The sequence below is a fragment of the Pinus tabuliformis genome, chromosome 7, assembly GCF_031772625.1.
Source record: "Pinus tabuliformis cultivar Carrire ecotype Pingquan chromosome 7, CPIR1, whole genome shotgun sequence".
NCBI lineage: Eukaryota > Viridiplantae > Streptophyta > Pinopsida > Pinales > Pinaceae > Pinus > Pinus tabuliformis.
The window spans coordinates 492,970,934-492,990,601 of record NC_142293.1 but is presented as its reverse complement, the minus strand read 5'-3'; the positions used below and the strand labels follow the sequence as shown (position 1 = coordinate 492,990,601).

At 41.8% G+C, this 19,668-nt stretch overlaps 1 protein-coding gene across 3 annotated transcripts in view; it reads left to right on the top strand.

Annotated features, from left to right (window-relative positions):
- Nucleotides 1–249: 249 nt before the first annotated feature.
- LOC149248184 (GTPase ERA1, chloroplastic-like) overlaps nt 250–19,668 on the top strand; it is a 158,761-nt gene continuing 139,342 nt past the window's right edge. For 2 of the 3 annotated variants that reach the window (XM_089458362.1, XM_089458363.1), the window contains exons 1-2: nt 250–752; nt 2,127–2,272. In XM_089458362.1, the coding sequence (XP_089314488.1) occupies nt 383–752; nt 2,127–2,272 (516 nt within the window). In that variant the 5' untranslated portion in view covers nt 250–382. The remainder of the gene's footprint in view (nt 753–2,126; nt 2,273–19,668) is intronic. The other variant, XR_016266654.1, reaches the window with a different exon arrangement.

Genomic DNA, 19,668 nt, shown 5'->3' with positions numbered 1-19,668 from the left:
CAACATGAATCTATACTTTTACATAAAGTCCATAATAAATCCACAGTCCAAGAATGAATGGAGAAAATGTGACCTTTATGTAAGGATAAAATAATTGGTGCCAAGGCTGCATAAATATATTAATGTTATGTAGGCACCATTTTACAACACTGTCTCGCGATTGTTAATATTTATTTTTATTTAGGTTTTTGACACCTTAGCAATATCAATAATAAAAATATATATCATCCTATGAAGATAACGTTGAGGTACTGTATTCCATCCGAAACACTGACAAGAGGAATAGATGACCTTGGGTGAAATAATGGTTATCTTTGAACTTGAACGGATAATTACAGAGGGAACATTTGATTAGCCAGCAGCGTGAAACGCCTCTTGATTCATGGAGCTCACTGCGCATCTTCATGTCCATGCTCTTCGAAGTTCCTCGAATGATTATTTCTGCATTTCACCTTCATTGCGGTGGGCGTCGTTGCATTCTGCAAAAAAATGTGAAGGGCAAATTTCGATGACCAGACCGCGGAATTTTATGCAGTGTGATACGGATTTCGCCATTCTTCTTACAAATAAGTCGAAAATTGGGATACGCAATAAAAGTAGGCTTACAACTCATGCACAATCTTATGAGGATAGAAGGTCGGTGTCCTTAAATGACAAGCCCGAAAGGACCTCGAATATTAAGGAGGAAGATGCAGATGATGGGGAAGATTCTGGCTACGGCGATCTCAGTGTTGGCCCCGACCACCGGAGCGGTCAGCTTTATTCTTTTTTCCCGAAAAATCGTATATATATGTGTGTGAATACCTCTTAAGTTTCAGATTTAGATAGAAGTTGAAATGAAGAGAAAGTATTGAAAAATATTTACAATGGTCCCAGATGTCATATTGTTTTAGAACATTTTCCTTGAAGATTTAAATCTCAGCCAAGGAAAAAAGGAAAAATTCAAGATGATTTCATATGTTTTTGGAAAACTATAACTTTAGGATATATTTGAACTTTTTTTTGCCAGTTTGGCTAAGACTAGGCCAGGCCAGGCCAACGCCAATGTTATGGAAGAATGACCAGCGTAACTATGGGATGCCACGAGGATTGTGTTAGGTTTTCAAGTTTGGTTGAGCCTAGGCCAGGCCAACCTCAATGTTATGGAAGAACGACCAGCCTAACTGTGGGATGCTGCCACTGTCATAAGGATTGTGCGAGGTTTTCGAGTTTGGCTAAGCTTAGGTCAGGTCAACCCCAATCTTATGGAAGACCGATCGGCCTAACTGTACGATGCTGCTACAAGGATTGTGTATGGTTTTGTCGAGCCTGGACACTTGATGGGTTTTGTTGAGCTTGGGCACTTGATGGGTTTTGTTGAGCCTTGATGTGACAGTAGCTTTTATTGTTACTGTTGGCTCACACTCTTAACTCTTCCTAGTAAGATTTGAACCGGTGAATAAGCTTCACACAAACAAACTCTTCTACACCTCCTGGCTTTTTAGATTTATCCAACTTATATAGCAATGTAATAGAAAGCAAAAAAAACTAAAGAGAAGAAATCAGAATCTCTCTCCAGGGTTTCATCTTCATAACAGCTCAAACAATATAATTGTCTAGAAGTTTATGGTTTCACGGCATGTAAGATATTAAATGAAATGAATGCGTTTTGAGTAAACACTTACGCGTCAGCACGGCATGAAGAAGAGCAGAGAGCTCTGATGATGAGTGAAGTGTCAACCTGAAACTCACTGGCTTAAAATCTTCCATTCTGTGAAACCTAAACTTCCAGACAATATGTTGAGTGCCAAAAACCTCCATTCCAACATTATAAATGTTTCCTGGTTTCTTATGTTTTTGTATTTTTTAAATTCACAAAATTTTAAATTCAGCTACAGAAAATAGAAGAACAGAAATTGGAAAAGAAAAATGAAGGAAACCATAGCGATTCTATCATACCCAGGTTATACCACTACTTGCATCTGTTATATAACATTACGATATTTTGCATTTGTCTCTGCAGGTCTAATAGGTCTAGAAATATTGTTTATTAGGATTAAGATGACTTGAAGATGATTAAACTCATAATATCGTATTAGAAAATTTCAACCTGCTGATATTTGCACCAAACATGCTTTCTGAGTCAGGATATGTAGCTGTAGTCGGCAAGCCAAATGTTGGAAAGAGTACACTTCTGAATCAGATGATTGGACAAAAGCTTTCCATAGTTACAGACAAACCCCAGACTACACGGCATCGAATCCTTGGCTTGTGTTCTGCCCCTGATTATCAGGTATTGTGAGAATTGAAAGTTCCATTGGTTGCAAGTCAGCATCTTTTTCATTCAATTTCATTGAATCACAAATACATGAAACATTTTTCGGAGAATTTTGTATTAGTACGATTCTTAAAAATGTCTTAAATTTAGGTTGAGTAAACCTACTAAAACCACTGCAAGAGTTACTTGGCATATGTATAATTTATAAGAAACTTAAATCTCTTGAAACTTGTAAACATTATTGGCATGAGACAGATCCAAGCAACGGATTGGCTAGAAGGAACCTTTCAAATACATGGACAATCCAGTCGAAAATATAAACCAAACCAAAGAAATTATAGGGGGCATATGGCCCTTTACAAATGGGAAAACTCTGTCTACAATCATTAAATTACAAAACTATAAGCACTAATAGGATTGCTTGCTAGGGTAACTTGGACTTTAGGACTTTGGAGGTTGATTTTTTCTCACAGTGCATGCTTCTCTTGACCTGGCCAAGGGACGAAGAAACCCCCAAGGAGTAATAACCTCCATGTAGGGCCACCCAACTTTGATACATTAAGGATTATCTTATGTGTACTGGCCATGCAGAATACGGCAGAGGATGCAAGCCAAAACTTCTCGTGGCCCTCAAATAATGATGATAAACTGTCCTGAGGTAATCTGATAGCGTCAAAACTTCTTTGTCATATAGACCCACAACAAATGCTTAGGGACCAACACAAGGATTCAAATCCATAGAGAAGCTTCAGTATATTGCTTCTAGATAGCTAAAACGAGACAACAACAAACCAGCATGGAGCCTAGATGGCATAAGGAAATTAAGAATAGCGACAATTAGTCGATATTGTAATTAAGACTATCCACTGCAAATTATACTGAAGAGATCTCAAGCATCCATGGATTGACTTTTCTTACTTGGGGAGAATATTGCTAGGCACTACAAACATCATAGCCCAAAACAAGATTACCCATGATTATCAGACACTAGATATGTAAAATGGCCATATACTTAGATAAGGGAGCCAAGTATGAGGCCTCGACTATGTTAAGCTTTGGAAACACCCCATATTTAGAAGATAACTTAGAGGACAATTTTCTAGTTGTTGATGGTTCTAGGAGAGCATAGAGCTCCATGGAGGATGGAGATTAGGGCATGGTGAAGGAGGCTACTGTCCCTGGGCTACATATGCTCATGCAGGAAGGATTCCAGCTCATTGATATATTCCAGATAGCGTGGGGGGAAGAAGAAGACACCCCAACATCACTTCAATGGTGCTCCTCATAAAATTTGTTAGTCCATGTGTTATGCGGAGTCATCCAAGAACAAATCATAGAGATGCATAATACTAGGGACTGGAGTCCTCAAGATGTCAGTGCTTTTAAGTCTTTGCATTAGGGCCTCCCTTGGGATTGTGTCAAATGCAATTAGAAAGTCTACAAAGCAATATAATACTTTTGAAGATTGATGTCTGACATCCTCAGATTGTGAGATTTTTGGGCTACTTTGAAAGTGTTTATGCCATGTTGGGGGTTGCTTCATATGATGGGTACAATTGTATGGATGATCCCTTGGTTGTTCTGTGATGAACATGCACATGTGGAGGTGGTTACTCTTTGGATCGCCGGGCCTTGCTTAATGCTTATGTGGCATATTTCCTTGGAGCGTTGGAGACCTTTAGATAGCTTGGTGACTTCTTTGTGACAGCCACAGGGAGGTTGGGTTACTTGCATGGAGGGTACCTTGCTTTGGAGGAATTGCGCTTGGCATTTTGGAGGAGGGCATTGAGCCGTAGATTACATGGGCATGCTTGGATCGCTTGCATGGAGGCTTGTACTTAATTAATGATAGCTTGGGTTGAGGGAGTGATCATGTAGGTTTGGTTGTTGGTGGACCCAAAGGAGCACACAGGTTTGGAGAAGCATTGGAACCTTGGAGCCCTTGGAGAAGTGTTGGATCTTGCTTGAGGAATGCTCATACCTTGGAGCCTTACTTGTTGACAACATCACCTTAAGGATTGAGTCTTGACATGTGTCCTCTTGGAGTAGAGCATTTCACGTGTGTGGACCTTTTTGTTAGAGATAGGTTGCTTGTAAAGGTTTAGGTCCACTTTATCTTGTTGGTCTTTGTTAATTTTAGGTTTGTTCTATGCTTAGCGCAATTTTCTTCAATTTTTCCATATTAGCCCAATGACAATATTCAGATTAGCAATCACATCAGCATGATAGAAAAGTGCAGATAGAACATAAACATAAATCGCAGAAAACAAGCCAAGACAAGAAGACACAAGATGTGGCGCCAGCAAGGGACAAACCCCAATGTGGGGAAATCCTTGATCAAATCTTCTTATATTGTTCAATAGTTCAGCAGAGAGAGAGAGAGATAATACATATATATCAGAAGTCAACACTTTGACTTGACAAGATAGAAGATTAGACATCTGAGATCTCCACCATGAAGATGAAGAATAGTTCTGATGACAAGGACTACAGATCTGAATTCAGGTGAAGGCACACTTATCAGTTCTCATTCTTCCATTGATTCTCCAAGGTGATTCCATCACCATGTTGCATCCATCATCACTATGCTGCACCCATCATCACTATGTTGCACTCATCATAACTGTGTTGCACTTCATTACACTATGCTGCACTTCATTACACTATGCTGTACCCATCATACTGCAACCATTATGCTGCATCCATCACGCTGCATCCATTATCACTATGCTGCAGTTCATTATACCTATGCTGCACTACATTACACTATGCTGCATCCATCACACTGCATCCATCATGCTGCATCCATTGTCACTATGTTGCACTAATCATCATTATGCTGCACTTCATTACACTAAGCTGCACCCATCATACTGCAATACTACCATGGAACAGCCTTAGCTACTTGCTATGGCTTGCAGCCTAGCAAAGCAGCTGGCTGTAGCAATAGATTCTGCCAACAGGTCTCATGAACCCATAATTCATGCCCAGACATAATCCTGATACAACGCTGTCTCCTTCACTAATTCATGCTGCATTTAGGGCTCCGTTGTTATGCTTAGAATTTCCTTTAACTGTGATTAGAGGCCTCTTTGAAGGTCTCCTCTGGATAGCGTACAATCTCGGTGATAGGAGACCTTCATTGGCAGTGGATAAGGGCTACACCTGTCAGCTAATTAGGACAGCATAAGGTGCTGTGTAGATCCTTTAGACAATGTGAGAGGGGCATCCTTAACAGTGGATTAGACCACCCTTGAGGACTGCGGCTAGGTGTCTTTTGAACAGTGTATAGGTCTCTCCTTAGAACTGCGTATAGGTGCCTCCTTTTACTGTAGATAACACCCTTATTGACTGTGGCCTAGGACAATGTATTAGGGCTAAAGCTTGTTGTAGTTAGATCTCCTTTAGGGATGAGATGAGGGTGCCTCCCTGCCTGCATTAAAGCCTCTCCTTTTAGGGCAGCGTAAGTGCTTCTCATCAATGAGATAATCCTCCTCCAAGACAATGTCCATAGGGCAGCGCAGACACTCCTAGAAGACCTTTTCTCCTCCTCGTCTAGGGATTCTCCCCGACTGTAATTAGGGCTCTCCATGGTAGCTTTAGGGTCTAGGCTTCTTGCCTTTACAGCAGATTAGGGCATCAGTAGGCCAACGTATATCCTAGGGCACTCCCTCTAGATCTCTCCTTCATCAAAACCCAAAACAAAATGAAGAGAGATCACAAGTGTGTGTGTGTCTAAATCACTTGAAGGCCACCTCTATTTATAGTAAAACGTTGAGGACAAGTGGGGGCAATTTGGTTGCTGGCCGATGTTGACAAATTGTCGCATAACACAAATAAATTCATATCTCCATGAATACATGTCGGAAACAGATGATCTTTAGATCAATCCTACACCTCTCGACAAGAGGAATCAAAGAAAAATATCAACTGCCATGAATAAGAAGACCCACATGGAGTTTGGCCCTAGTTGCCAATTTTAACAGTCTTCCTTATCTCTCATATAAATAGAGGAAGTTGAGAGTCCTTTCATCATTTGTTAATACACAATTTTGTGTTTAGAGATGTGAAGAGTGAAGTGCACATCTCTCTCTTGTACTCTTCTATCTTGTGGTCTTTCTCTTTCTTGAGTAATAGGGTTCTTGGAGAATAGAAGGGGAATTCTAGGCTTAGGTTTTTCACCCCAAGGAGGAAAAGTAGACTAGGGTTTGGTAAAACCCTAGGGGAGAAGAAAGCATTGGTGAGGAGAGAAAGAGACAATTTGCACATATGGGAGACAAGTGTTGAAGCCAAGGAGTGTTAGAAAAACTGAGAGAAGGCTGAATTAGTATTTCACTTACAAATAGTCATTTGTTAATTTTATAGCATTAACAACAAAACGTTAATCTTCAACATATCACAAAAGTAGTACACAAGAAATTTTTAGGTGGAAACCCTTATGGGAGAAAAACCACCGAACACTTTTCTAATATAATATATGAGTACAAAAATTTCTTAGCTCCAACTGAAAGGAAAGCTCCAACTTCTTAGTACTCTAGAAAATCATTTAATTTATTAGGAAGCTCCATGTAAGGTCCTCGAGTTCTACCCGAGTGCGAGCACGGTTGGGCGTGGTGAGCGACGGGTGCACGGGCGGTCGACGGGAGCGCGGGCGCACGGGCGGACGCGGGCGCACGAGGTGGGCGCGGGCTGCATGACGGGCGGGCAAGGCGACACGGGAATGCGACGAAAGGCTAAACGAGGATGCGACGATACTTGGACAGCTTTACGACACTTGAATAAAATGCGTGGAAATGATGGAGGTTTATACCTTGGCGTGAGGCGACTTGCATGAAGGCAAGGCCGACTTGTAAAGAGTGTTTTAAGGGTGTGTTGAGCCATGTTTTGGGGGTCGGCTGGAGTGCCACCTCCCATGCCAACACACATATAAATACACATGCACAGATTCATTTGGAGACAACGAATTCAACTTGGAACTCGCATAGCTCAAGGGGTAAAGGGGAAAAGTGCGCATTCTTAAGGAGAATGCGCATAACTCATGCGCAGTTCTTGAAGGCGCAGGTTTTGGTTATCACTTGGAGCCGGTTGTGGGTTGGGCGAGGTGCGCCCAAGGTTGTTCTAAGTGCAGAGTTGTGTTGGACTTGACAAGGATGTCTTGGTGACCCGAGTGGGCACTCATCCTTTGTGCAAGGTGTGCACATGTGATTGTAAAAGGCTGATTTTGCCTATGTTGTAAAATATTCTAAATATTGGCTTGAAGCTTGCCAAGCATTACTTGTATGATTGATTATGAAGAAAGATTGCTTATAATATATATTGTCGGGCAGACTTGTTCGGGAGTTGCCCCTCCCCTTTATACTGTGCAATTGTTATTGTCTTTTATAATTGCTATGGATAATGAATGAGTACGGGCTTCATTGGTATAAAGGATAAATGCATGTTTACTTGGTTGCGAAACACAAACTAAGTAAGGACAAGTGAATTAGGCGTAGTCCATGAATGTCAGTATTGGTGAAAAGAAAGTGTTCGGTGGTGCCGCACCTCGCTATAAGCGGTTGGAAGACTACCGCAGGTTCAGGGGCGTGACAGTTGGTATTAGAGCTCGGTGAAGAGCTTATCAGAACTTCGGTTTGGAGCTGTTGAGCAGGGTTGCTCGTGACAGGTACTTGCAGGTGAAGGAAGCCGTTTCACATAAGTGGAACAAGGGTTGGTTCAAATTGCAGGGACTTGGTGAACATGGAGAAGGCTGAAAAGGCAGAGATGGTGGATGAACCTATGATAGGTGAGTCTAGCCATGGTGCAGTTGAAGCTTTCTGGTACAAAGTGTTGGAACAGATGAGTCGATGGGGTTCTAACTGGGTTTCGATGAAGGCCGAGAACATGAAGATTCGGGAGAGCTGCTCGGAACTAAGAAGGGAACTTGAAGAACTCAGGAGCCAATGTGGAAGTACGACAGATGTTGAACTCAAGGAACTTGATGAGGAGATCCAACGAAGTGGTCTTGATCTTCAAGAGCTCTTTGATGAAAGAGCCCGGTTGAGGAAGGAAAGTGCCAGGGTGGAAGCCGAAATCAAGCAGATTGAGGAAGAAATAAAGAAAAAGCTTCTTGGTAAGAAGGTTGTTGTGATTGAGTAGGAAGAGCTCGACTACATTGACAGGTTGGGAATTCAATACCGAGAGCATCCAGAGGACATTCGGAAGTTTAGTTCTATGAACTTGGTCAGTGGACACTTGGTTGGTGCACTTGAGCAAGATGCGATAAAGGGCAAGCTTGAGGGGAGTCAAGCTGAACCAGGATCGAATTGCTTAGAAGAGCCAAGCAAGGAGGTGAAGTATCTTAGGAGGAATGTCAAGGTGGAGCATGAGCCAATTGACACTTCTGAGGCCGAATTATTGAAGAAGGTTGCTGATGTGAGGCGCAAGACAAAGCCAACCAAGGGAGGGGATTCCTTGAAGCTAAGTTTTGTGCAGGTAACCGTGAAGGGCAAAAGATTTGCAGCTTTGGTGGAGACAGGGGCTACTCATAGCTTCTTAAGCAGGAAGGCAACAAAGTCTTTTGGGAAGAAAGCAAAGATGGAGAGGGAATGGAGTGCTTTCAAAGCAATCAACTCTACCATTAGAGCTGTTGATGGTGTGTTGAAGGACACTCAGGTGAAACTAGGATCGTGGTTTGGAAAGTTGGACTTGAGAGTTGTGGACATGGATGATCATTCTATGGTGTTGGGGCTGGACTTTATGGAGCTTGCACAAGCCATACCAATGGTGGACCGGGACATTCTCTTGATCACAGCTGAGGGGAAGACCATGATGATACCGATGAATAGAAGGAGTTGCTTAGGGTATAGACCAAGGATGACTTCTATGACTTTGTATCCCAAAGATCCAAATGTGAAGCATGAGGATGTGGAGCAAAGAGGACTTGGGAGTGTGACTCAAACAACAAAGGAAAGAAAGTTGACTAACTTCGTTGCAAGAGCTAGAAAGAAGGACGATGGAAGTGAGAAGACAACCTCACGAACATGGAGACACTTATTGGGAGCATCTTCTACTGATGATCTTCACAATGGAGTTGCAAATGAAGGGAGCCCAAGCATTACTTCAGAGGCAGTGGTTGATGAGGATTATGGAGGTAGAGATCCTGCTGGGATAGTGGACTTTTGCAGGTATGCTATGGGCATATATGACTTTCAGTTGACAAAGGACAAGCTAGGTGAGCTTGGATGTACATGTGAGGAGATTGAGGCTGTGCACAGATACTTGAGGACACAACATCAATCTGACACATGGGTGGATGAGAGTCAGGGAGGAAACTTCCTGGCCCTCCTTTCTCTATAGATAACCTTGGAGAAGGGTTGGTGTAGGGACCTTGCTTGGGAGGGGCTACACCAACTTAACAAGGGGCCTTGAAGGAGGCTTCTTTATGACAGATTGCAGACTTGGATGCAGATGACCAGATGTTGGGGATGGAGTCTACATGGGTTAGACATCATGGACAACTAGAGTCATGGACATCAGGTTGGAGATAGGGAGCATGACAGTTATGCAAGGACATGAAGCAGGTGCATGTGTGGAAGTGTCATTTATGGACATTCTATGGGGGAAATGCAGAAGCAAAGGATGTTGTGCAGATGATGTTAAGGAGATGTATGAGCTAGTGGAGAGGTTGTACACTCTTGTGCAATAGAGCCATGGCTTGAACATGTTGCAGATGGGATGGAGTTTCCATGGACCTGAGCATGGATTGATAGACTCTTGATGAGTCCGAGATGTAGCAGAAGTCAGGAGAAGACTTGTGGTGGCATAAGGATGTGCATTCTTATGGTTTGGGCGTATGGTTGGACTGATCACCCGACTAGTCCAAGTCATGAGGGGTACCAATGTGCATAGATATGTTGGCATTTGTTGAGACATGGTAACACATGATACAAATGTGTTGGCATCTGATGGGAGACTACATGGAGGAGACACATGATGGGGTCGACACGAGATGTTACAGTGGAGATTGTGGCAGAGGGGTCGATGATCATGGATCGAGATGATATCTGATGATGGAGGACATACCGTTGAGGTGTATACCTTGGTATGGTTAACTTGGTGGCAGTTGGTCACTAAGGTGAGACATGATGGAGATGGAGTTCTACATATGTTGCAGGGATGTTTGCCTTATGTGGAGGAGTTGACATCATGGATAGTGATGATCTTGGTGGATGGCTACCGGGATGGTATGTTGTCGAGGACGACAACAATTTCAGGTGGAGGAGGATGTAAGGTCCTCGAGTTCTACCCGAGCGCAGGCGCGGTGAGTGATGGGTGCATGGGCGGTCGACGGGCGCGCGGGCGGACGCGGGCGCACGAGGTGGGCGTGGGCTGCACGACGGGCGGGCGAAGGCTGCACGACGGGCGGGCAAGGCGACACGGGAATGCGACGAAAGGCTGAACGAGGATGCGACGATACTTGGACAGCTTTACGACACTTGAATAAAATGCGTGGAAATGATGGAGGTTTATACCTTGGCGTGAGGCGACTTGCACGAAGGCAAGGCCGACTTGTAAAGAGTGTTTTAAGGGTGTGTTGAGCCATGTTTTGGGGGTCGGCTGGAGTGCCACCTCCCATGCCAACACACATATAAATACACATGCGCAGATTCATTTGGAGACAACGAATTCAACTTGGAACTTGCATAGCTCAAGGGGTAAAGGGGAAAAGTGCGCAGTCTTAAGGAGAATGCGCATAACTCATGCGCAGTTCTTGAAGGCGCAGGTTTTGGTTATCACTTGGAGCCGGTTGTGGGTTGGGCGAGGTGCGCCCAAGGTCGTTCTAAGTGCAGATTTGTGTTGGACTTGACAAGGATGTCTTGGTGACCTGGGTGGGCACTCATCCTTTGTGCAAGGTGTGCACATGTGATTGTAAAAGGCTGATTTTGCCTATGTTGTAAAATATTCTAAGTATTGGCTTGGAGCTTGCCAAGCATTACTTGTATGATTGTATTATGAAGAAAGATTGCTTATAATATATATTGTCGGGCAGACTTGTTCGGGAGTTGCCCCTCCCCTTTATACTGTGCAATTGTTATTGTCTTTTATAATTGCTATGGATAATGAATGAGTATGGGCTTCATTGGTATAAAGGATAAATGCATGTTTACTTGGTTGCGAAACACAAACTAAGTAAGGACAAGTGAATTAGGCGTAGTCCATGAATGTCAGTATTGGTGAAAAGAAAGTGTTCGGTGGTGCCGCACCTCGCTATAAGCGGTTGGAAGACTACCGCAAGTGTAGGGGCGTGACACTCCAACTCCTGAAAGGATGCTCCTACATCCTGGTTTTTTTAGCTCCTACTGAAAGGACACTCCAACACTCTAGTTTTATTAGCACCAACTGAAAGAATGCTACAACAACCTACAAGCTCCAACTTGTCCTAGCACTACCTTGCCTCCCTGAAGTATTTTCAAGCTCCAACTTGTAGGAGACCTCACTATCCTGCCTTGCACCAACCTACCACCCTAAAAGTATAAAATAGAGATGAATTGTGGGTTCCTGTACCAGGGACAATGACCCACTTACATTATATTCAATAAACCCCTTTACAACTGATGTAACCTTCATACGAACAATAATAATAAATCAAGGTATATCAACTATCAAACTACAAATCGGCTTCCTTGAATATTGTCAACATACACTTCTTTGATTGCAATACTTGGAAATGCCTTCAATCAAATCACACAGTGAGTTTCATACCTCAAATTTGCTAATGGAAAGTGTGCCACTGTTGTACCCGATATTGAAAAGTGTAAAGAGAGAATGTATTCTCTGGTGTGTGCCTTGGCAAGAAAGACCTCAAATTGTCCTTGGGAGATAGACTTCAGTTGTGTTGAGTTAATTTCCAGTTTATGGGAATAATCATCACGAGTTCGTTGGAGCTCCAGTTATAGAGGAGGTTAACTACAAGATAGATGGCAGTTCAAATTTAGAAAAGGACGAGTTGGGAACTTTAGTTTTTGATTGAAGGAGGACGAGTTATAACTCCAATTGATTGGTAAAGAGAACTAGTTTGACTTAGTTAACTAGTTAGTCACAACTCAACCTCCAAATTTCTAACTTCACTATTATAGCATGGATCGAATCAATAAAAGGAGGATGAAAGGCACAAAGTTATTTGTTGTTTTGTGCATGAAGGATTGTGACAAGACATAGGTCACAAGATTGTGAGAGAGAGAACAATCTTGTGTGAGATCATCTTTGTTGTGGCAGTGTATCTTGGATGAGCCAATACGGAGCATTGAAGAGAGCCTTTCATGTTGCAGAATTGCGCTAGGAAATAGGAGCCAACCCTAAAGAATATGAGCCTCTGAGCTAGGAAATTAGAGACCTGTGCGCAAGGAAATAGGGCTATCTCAGTGCAAGGAAGTAGGAGCAGGGGTCAAGTGTTTGCAGGGTGTGTCCAGCTAGTATAACGTGAGGACAAGTGTGTTCTCAGGGTGACAGTTTGCCTTGTAAGAGATTAGATTGCTCAAACTCTATCAATAAAATACTACAACAAAGAAGAGGGTTTTCCCAATTGGGTTTCCCAAGAAAATATTTGTGTAATTGTGTGACTATGCTTTTATCTTTGTGTTTTTATTCCACTGCTTATAAGTTGTTAAGAGACTTTGTATCTTGGTGAAAGTTAACTAGATTTCAGTTTTCAGTAATTCACTAAGTAGTTGCAGAGTTCCGTTGAAAATTGACATGGTATCAGAGCAGAGATCAATATAAAGACCAACACTAGATTGACTAGCTAGTAGACAACACAAATTAAGCAGAAGATAAGTGCTAGAGTTTGAAGAGCAGAGCAGAGCAGTTCCTTGGATAACAGTATGGTGTTCCTAAGACTAAGGTCAGATCACAGTTTAGAGGGAGCCTCAAATTTTTGTGCATGGAAGGAGCAAATCATAGTAGTGTTGGATGATAATGGGGTGGGAGAGTTTGTCAAACAGGCAATAGTGCCACCTCAAGATCCCCAACAGTTGGCCCAACATACTAAGAATGACACCAAGGCGAGAAGGATCATTTTAGAGGGGGTCAAAGACAATATTATTCCTCATCTTCATGAGAAGAAGACAACGTTTGAGATGTTTAAAGCAATCTGAGATTTGTATCAGGCTTCTAGTGATGTTAGGAAGCTTGCTCTCAAAGAGAAGCTAAGAAGTATTTGGATGAGCAAAGGAGAGCCCATCATCACATATATTTCAAAGTTCAATCAGATTCGGGATGAGCTAGGTGGTGTAGGCGTGACTCTAGCAGAAAGTGACCTAGTGAGTCTCGCGCTACTAGGACTCCATAAGTCTTGGTATAGTTTCCAAGATGCAGTAAGTGGCAGAGAGGATATTCCCAGTTGGGAAAGGTTTTGGAGTGATTGTCTTCAAGAAGAGATCCCGAGAAGCATGAGAGCTGGTAGAGAAACTCTGACAGAGGACGAGGAGAACTTTGCCTTGACAGGCAAAGGTAGCAAGGCCAAGTGCAGGAAGGGCCAAGGAAAGGTTGAGTCTAGTTAGAGGGGGGAGAAAAAGAAAAAGTATATGAGTAAGATCAAGTGCTTCCATTGTCATGAGTTTGGACACTATGCCACTAAGTGTCCTAATCAAAAGGAGTCTAGTAAGGATCATATAGTTGCATCAATGAAGTTAGATGCATTTTCTGCCTAGTTCGATTTCTCATTGATAGCTCGCATGGCAAGCTCAACAGGTAGCAATGTATGGTATATTGATTCAGGAGCATCCCTCCACATGACCGGGAACAAGAAGAATTTTCATTACCTAAAGGAGAAGGACATGCAATTTCAAATTGAGCTAGGAGATGATGGCATATATGCAGCTAGAGGAGTTGGTATTTAGAGGGAGTCAGGGAATCCTCTCCATCTCAGAGATGTCCTCTATGTCCCTGGACTAAAGTAGAATTTTGTTTCGGTAGCTATCCTTGAGGACAAGGGCTATGATGTCATCTTCAGTAGAAGTAAGGCTTATCTCCAACATTTAGCTTCTGGATCTAAGAAGCTGATAGGTGTGAGGATGAAGAATCTCTACATGTTCCAGTTAGAGACAAGCACAATCTTGAGCAGCAGGGTAGGAAGTGCACATAGTAGAGAAGTGATGGTTGAGGAGAGCAAAGCTCTGAGGGAGTCCTAAGAGCAAGAGTAGATTAGAGTACCTTAGAAGAAGCTACTCAAGATGGAGCCTCAGCCAGTATCTCAGTTTGAGTCTCAACTAGTTGGCAGTTGGGCCTATTGAGAAATCAATAGGCTTGTAGATTAGGGTAGATTTCTCTTACTTGATAATTACTTGTGAATGTTTGTTGGCTTCTTATTAAATTTTATGTTCTCTTCTTCATCAAGCAATTACCAAAAATATAAAACATGAAGATCACAAGAGACAAAGAACACAAAAATGTAGGCTCCAAGCCAGGGCAATAACCCCACAAGGGGGGAAACCCAAGAAAATTCCTCCTCTTATAGAATCATATCAAAGTGAGATATCCAAGACCCAAGACCCAATACCAAGACCAAAACTGCCACAAAGGCCAGAGTCAACCCTCCTCCAAGCCATCTTCAACAAGTCATAGTCAACAAAAGTCAATGCTGGTCAAATCTATGAATTCAGGTTAATCCCTGAAATTTCGGCCCCTAAAATTTCGGGCCTGCAATACCACATAAGTTGCCTCAGAAAACTAGCATGTGTGAACAGAAGCTAGGGAAAAAACATAACTTGCTCTCTCCTTTGACTTCACTCTCTCTCTCCTTTGACTTCGCTGGTTATCTTCTTCTTCTTGGCACAAAAATCAAGTGACTGATTGAGTGAACAGATGATGTCGAACTGCGTTCTACTTGTACATGTCCAGGAGGTCGAATAGGTGCCTCTTGTTGTTTTTCTAGTTAATGTAGGACTAGAAATAATTTTCAACTTGGTAACTACTTCCCATGATGTATTTAGACTTTAGAGCATCCAACTTTAATTCTTAGAGTACATTATCATCAAGTAGCTACACATGAAAAATTCTAACCAATGACAATAAAGAGCAGTAGACATCACAATAGAGAAGCAAGACAATAGACAACAATATTTACCTTGGGAAAATCCCATTCCTTGGGGAAAACCCCAACAACCTTCCTTATGAGAGAGATACCAATTCAATATGTCCAAGTACAACCAGTTAAAGGTCAAATTTTGACCATCAAGACCAAGCCAAATCCCTGTAATGAACAGAGAATCAATTCTAATATTGTCACAACAGAAGTAGTCTTACAAAGCCTAGTCAACATAGCAATATAATAATTTGGTCAACCAAAAGTCAATTGTGGTCAACAGGTCTGAAGTCAACAAATCTAAAGTCAACATGTATGAAGTCAACAAGTCCGAAATATAGTTCTAAGGTCAATAGAGAGTTCGGACTCCCTTCACAATTTTGTCAATTGTCAATGCAGGAGTCAACAAGTCCGAAAATTGCAGTCTGGTCAATAGGTCCAAAAAACTCAAAATTTCATAATGTTTGGTCTCCCAGTCAACTCGGTCAAATAGAATAGAGAAGCTCACAGTCAATGCTGGTCAAAGGAGTCAAATAGAGGAGGTCAACGCAGGTCAAACTTGTCTCCTGTCTTCTTCACTCTTGTCAAAATGTCTTCTAAACTTCATAGGTCAAATTGATTGATGACCCAAATGGACTCCAATTATAGCCATATATATAGTGGTTAAAGTGAAGAGTCATGACTTTTGACTTATGGAGCCGACCTGTCCAACATTAAATTTATTATTGACTTTAATAAATTCACAATGAAGCTACCAACTGAAGCTATACTTTTTCAACGCTCCCTCTTAGCTAGGGAGCTAGTCCTCATTCTCTCTCTCTCATGATCCATCACCCTGACCAAGTCATAGGTCTCATCAAATATCAAAAGGGAGAGATCAAACTCATCATAAGGAAAAGTATACAATCCAGTCTCTTTTATAGAGACGACTCATCCTTCACCAATCAAGGAAGGGTTCATACCATCAATCTCCTTTCATAGAGAGATGAAAAACAATACACCATCCATCTCTTCTTGGGAGAGATGAAAATCGATACACCATCCATCTCTCAAGGAGAGATGAAAATCAATACACCATCCATCTCTGCTCAAGGAGAGATGAAAAACCAACCATTAATCTTCTCACAAGAAGAGTTGAAACAAAGAATACAATCAATCTCCTCACAAGGATAGATGAAACATAGAATAAGCTAAAGCAATCATAGTATGCCTTCAAACCATTACTCCCAAAGAGAGTAGACAAAACAATCTTCCTGAGTCCTGACTATACCATAGGTCTCATGACAAGGAAGATTGTCATTCTCATAATGCAATATAGTCAGTGCTCCCTCTCTCTTAGAGAGGGATTTTCAACCAGTCCAAGCCTTTCTCTAAAGTATACAAACTTTACTCGAGATAGGGGCTTTGTCAAGACTCAATACATCAACTACTTGTTCATCAAAAGGAACATAATTGAGCTTCACAACTCCTCTTTGGACAACATTACAGATGTAATGATATTTGATCTCAATGTGTTTCGATCTGTCATGAAACATAGGGTTCTCTGAGAGCTTTACACAACTTTGATTATCACAATATACAATGGTTGGCTCTAGTGCATGTCCAAACAATTCTGCAAACATTTTTCGAAACCATACTGCTTCTTGACAGGCAGAACTGGCAGCTATATATTAAGCTTTGGCAATACTAAGAGCAATAGATGTTTGCTTCTTGCTTGACCGAGAAACCATTGTAGATCCCAAGCTGAAACAGAACCCAAATGTGCTTTTTCTATATTTGGAGCATCCAGCCCAAATATATTAGACTCGGGCATACATTAGACCATATTCAATATTTCCACAGAGATATCTTAGAATGTGTTTAGCATCAATCCAATGTACGTGATGAGGTGTTAATTTTAGATAACAATGGTATGTTCTATGCTTGTAACAATTACTTCAATGTCCTTTTATGAGCCCAATGACAATTTCCACTTAGATTTCAATAGCAATCACATTAACCATTAGATCAACATTGACAATAACTGTAGATAGAACATAAATAATAAAATGCAGAAGACAAGTCAAGACAAGAGAACACAGATATTTGGCTAAAGCTAGGGGAAAACCCCCAGAGGGGGAAACCCTTGATCAATCCTTCTTATTATCAAATATCAAATGTTCAGCAGAGAGAGAAAATCCAATTTGTTACAATAGTCAAAGTCAAAATGTTGACTTGCCAATGAAGTAGACCAACCAATGAGATGAGACCCAATCTGATCAAAGTAATTTGGTCAACAGTTCTGCAATAGTCAACAATAGTGAACGTGCCCTAGCCAGCCTAGTCAATGGTGGTCAAATAGCTGTCAAATGGTCTCCAATCAGCTCGGTCAAATCAACAAGGAATTCAGTCTTTTCAGCAGGTCAAAGTCAGCTCAAAACAGAGATCAAAACTCGATCAACAAAAGTCAACACCCTGCGGTCAAAGTTTGTGGTCTGCCTGTGGTCAACACTAGTCAGCCTGCGAAGAAAACCTCAGAATCTGTGCCAGAAGATATGGCTTGCCCAAACAGAGTCTCTCCAAGTCAAAACACAGTCAAATGGTCTCCCTAAGTCCTTGGTCAATGCTGGTCAAAATCTGCTGCAAAAAAAGTCAACGCAGAGGTTAAAGATGCCCAGTCCACCCTTCACACGTGTGAGAAGAATTTGCTGCTTCAGATGTGTACGAACCAATCAGAATAGAGAATGTGTTGTGTGATGAAGTGCCAAAATGAGGACGACATATGGTGTATTTATAGTGGTGGTTGACATGGGGTGAAAAACATGTCTATTCATCACTGGGCCGACTTGATTTTGAGGCATTTGTAGGTGGAGAAAATTTCCAAAATTTCAAATGAAGAATGATGTCATCAAGTGTGCTTCAAGGGTGAAGAGTGCCATCAAAAGAGGAGCTGCCAAATGAGGGAATTGATCCCTAGTTGCCAACTTTAACACTCCCTCTCAACTAGGGAGAATTCCACCTGCCAATATCCATCCATCATCATGCCATCCTTGCATCTCGTCTTGTCTCTGCTGAAGATTGATATAATGATCAATAAGAAGGATCGATAGAGAGTGAGTCACAAGACATTACCACTCTCTTCCCATTGACAAAAGTCAGTCCACATAATCAGGGGTAGAACCCCAATCGGACTTGATCCTGAGTGATCAAGTTGTTGAACATCATGCATCCTAGACATAGGGAGTATGACAATACATGATGCGTCCATCTGTAGTGCTATGGTCCCTAACCACTTTTCCCAACTCATTGGCCAAATGAGAGGTACTTCCCAAGAGTCCCAGACTTCAAGGGTAGGATGTATGTTGGGGCATTCACAGGAGAAGGTGAACCACTCACCCTGTTTTCATATAGCATACTACATAGGGGAAGGTGACTGTGCAAATAGTGCCCTTCATAGGGGAAGGTGAACCACTCACCCTGTATATACTGGGGTATATACTCCACAGGGGAAGGTCAACCACTCACCCTATGCTAATGTAGCTCCAAGAAGTACCCTAGGCCCCCCAGGAGCTCCCAGAGCTCAATGTCCAACTCAAGCGGGACCTTCATGAGAGGGTCTTTCCACGACTCCAAGCCTTTTTCTGAAGATTAAGAACTTGGCCTTTCCCAAAGGTTTTGTGAGGATGTTGTTATGAATAAAATATTCACAATTATATAGTGATTAAATAAAAATATTAAATTCATAAATATATTAATAATTAATAAATTAGTTAAATTAAATTGCTCATTAATTATGAAAGGGCACATATGTCAAAAGACATGTTTTTTAGTCATTGTGGTCAGTCAACTCCTATAAAGGTGAACCGCCCAAGGACTTGCAGACCACCATCTGAATATTTGAATAATAATAATAAGAATATATTGTTTTTACACATAAATGTGTCTGCGATTGAAAATTACCAGTGGACAGCGGTTAACTCCATAACAGTGGTATTAGAGCCAAGTTCTGGTCCTCTAATACATCATCATCCATTCCCCACTGCTCCATCCTTCCACTGTTACGCTCTCTCGACACCATCCACAGTCATTCATCGTTACAAGAAGGGAGTGCGAATGGCACTAAGGAGGCCAATTTGTTTTGCAGTTGGAAACTTGGGTTTTCAGATTGATTTTGCCAGTGAATATATTGTATACTGGAGCTTTGCCAATGAGAGGCAAGCTGATTGTATTTTTTAATTTTGCTGAAGAATTAATAATAAAACCCTCACCTGCAGAACTGTTTTTCCCCACATTGGGGTTTTTCCAGGGACAATTTATCCAAAAATACTGGTGTCAATTATTTTGAGTGTGTGCATTATTTATCAGTTCTTGT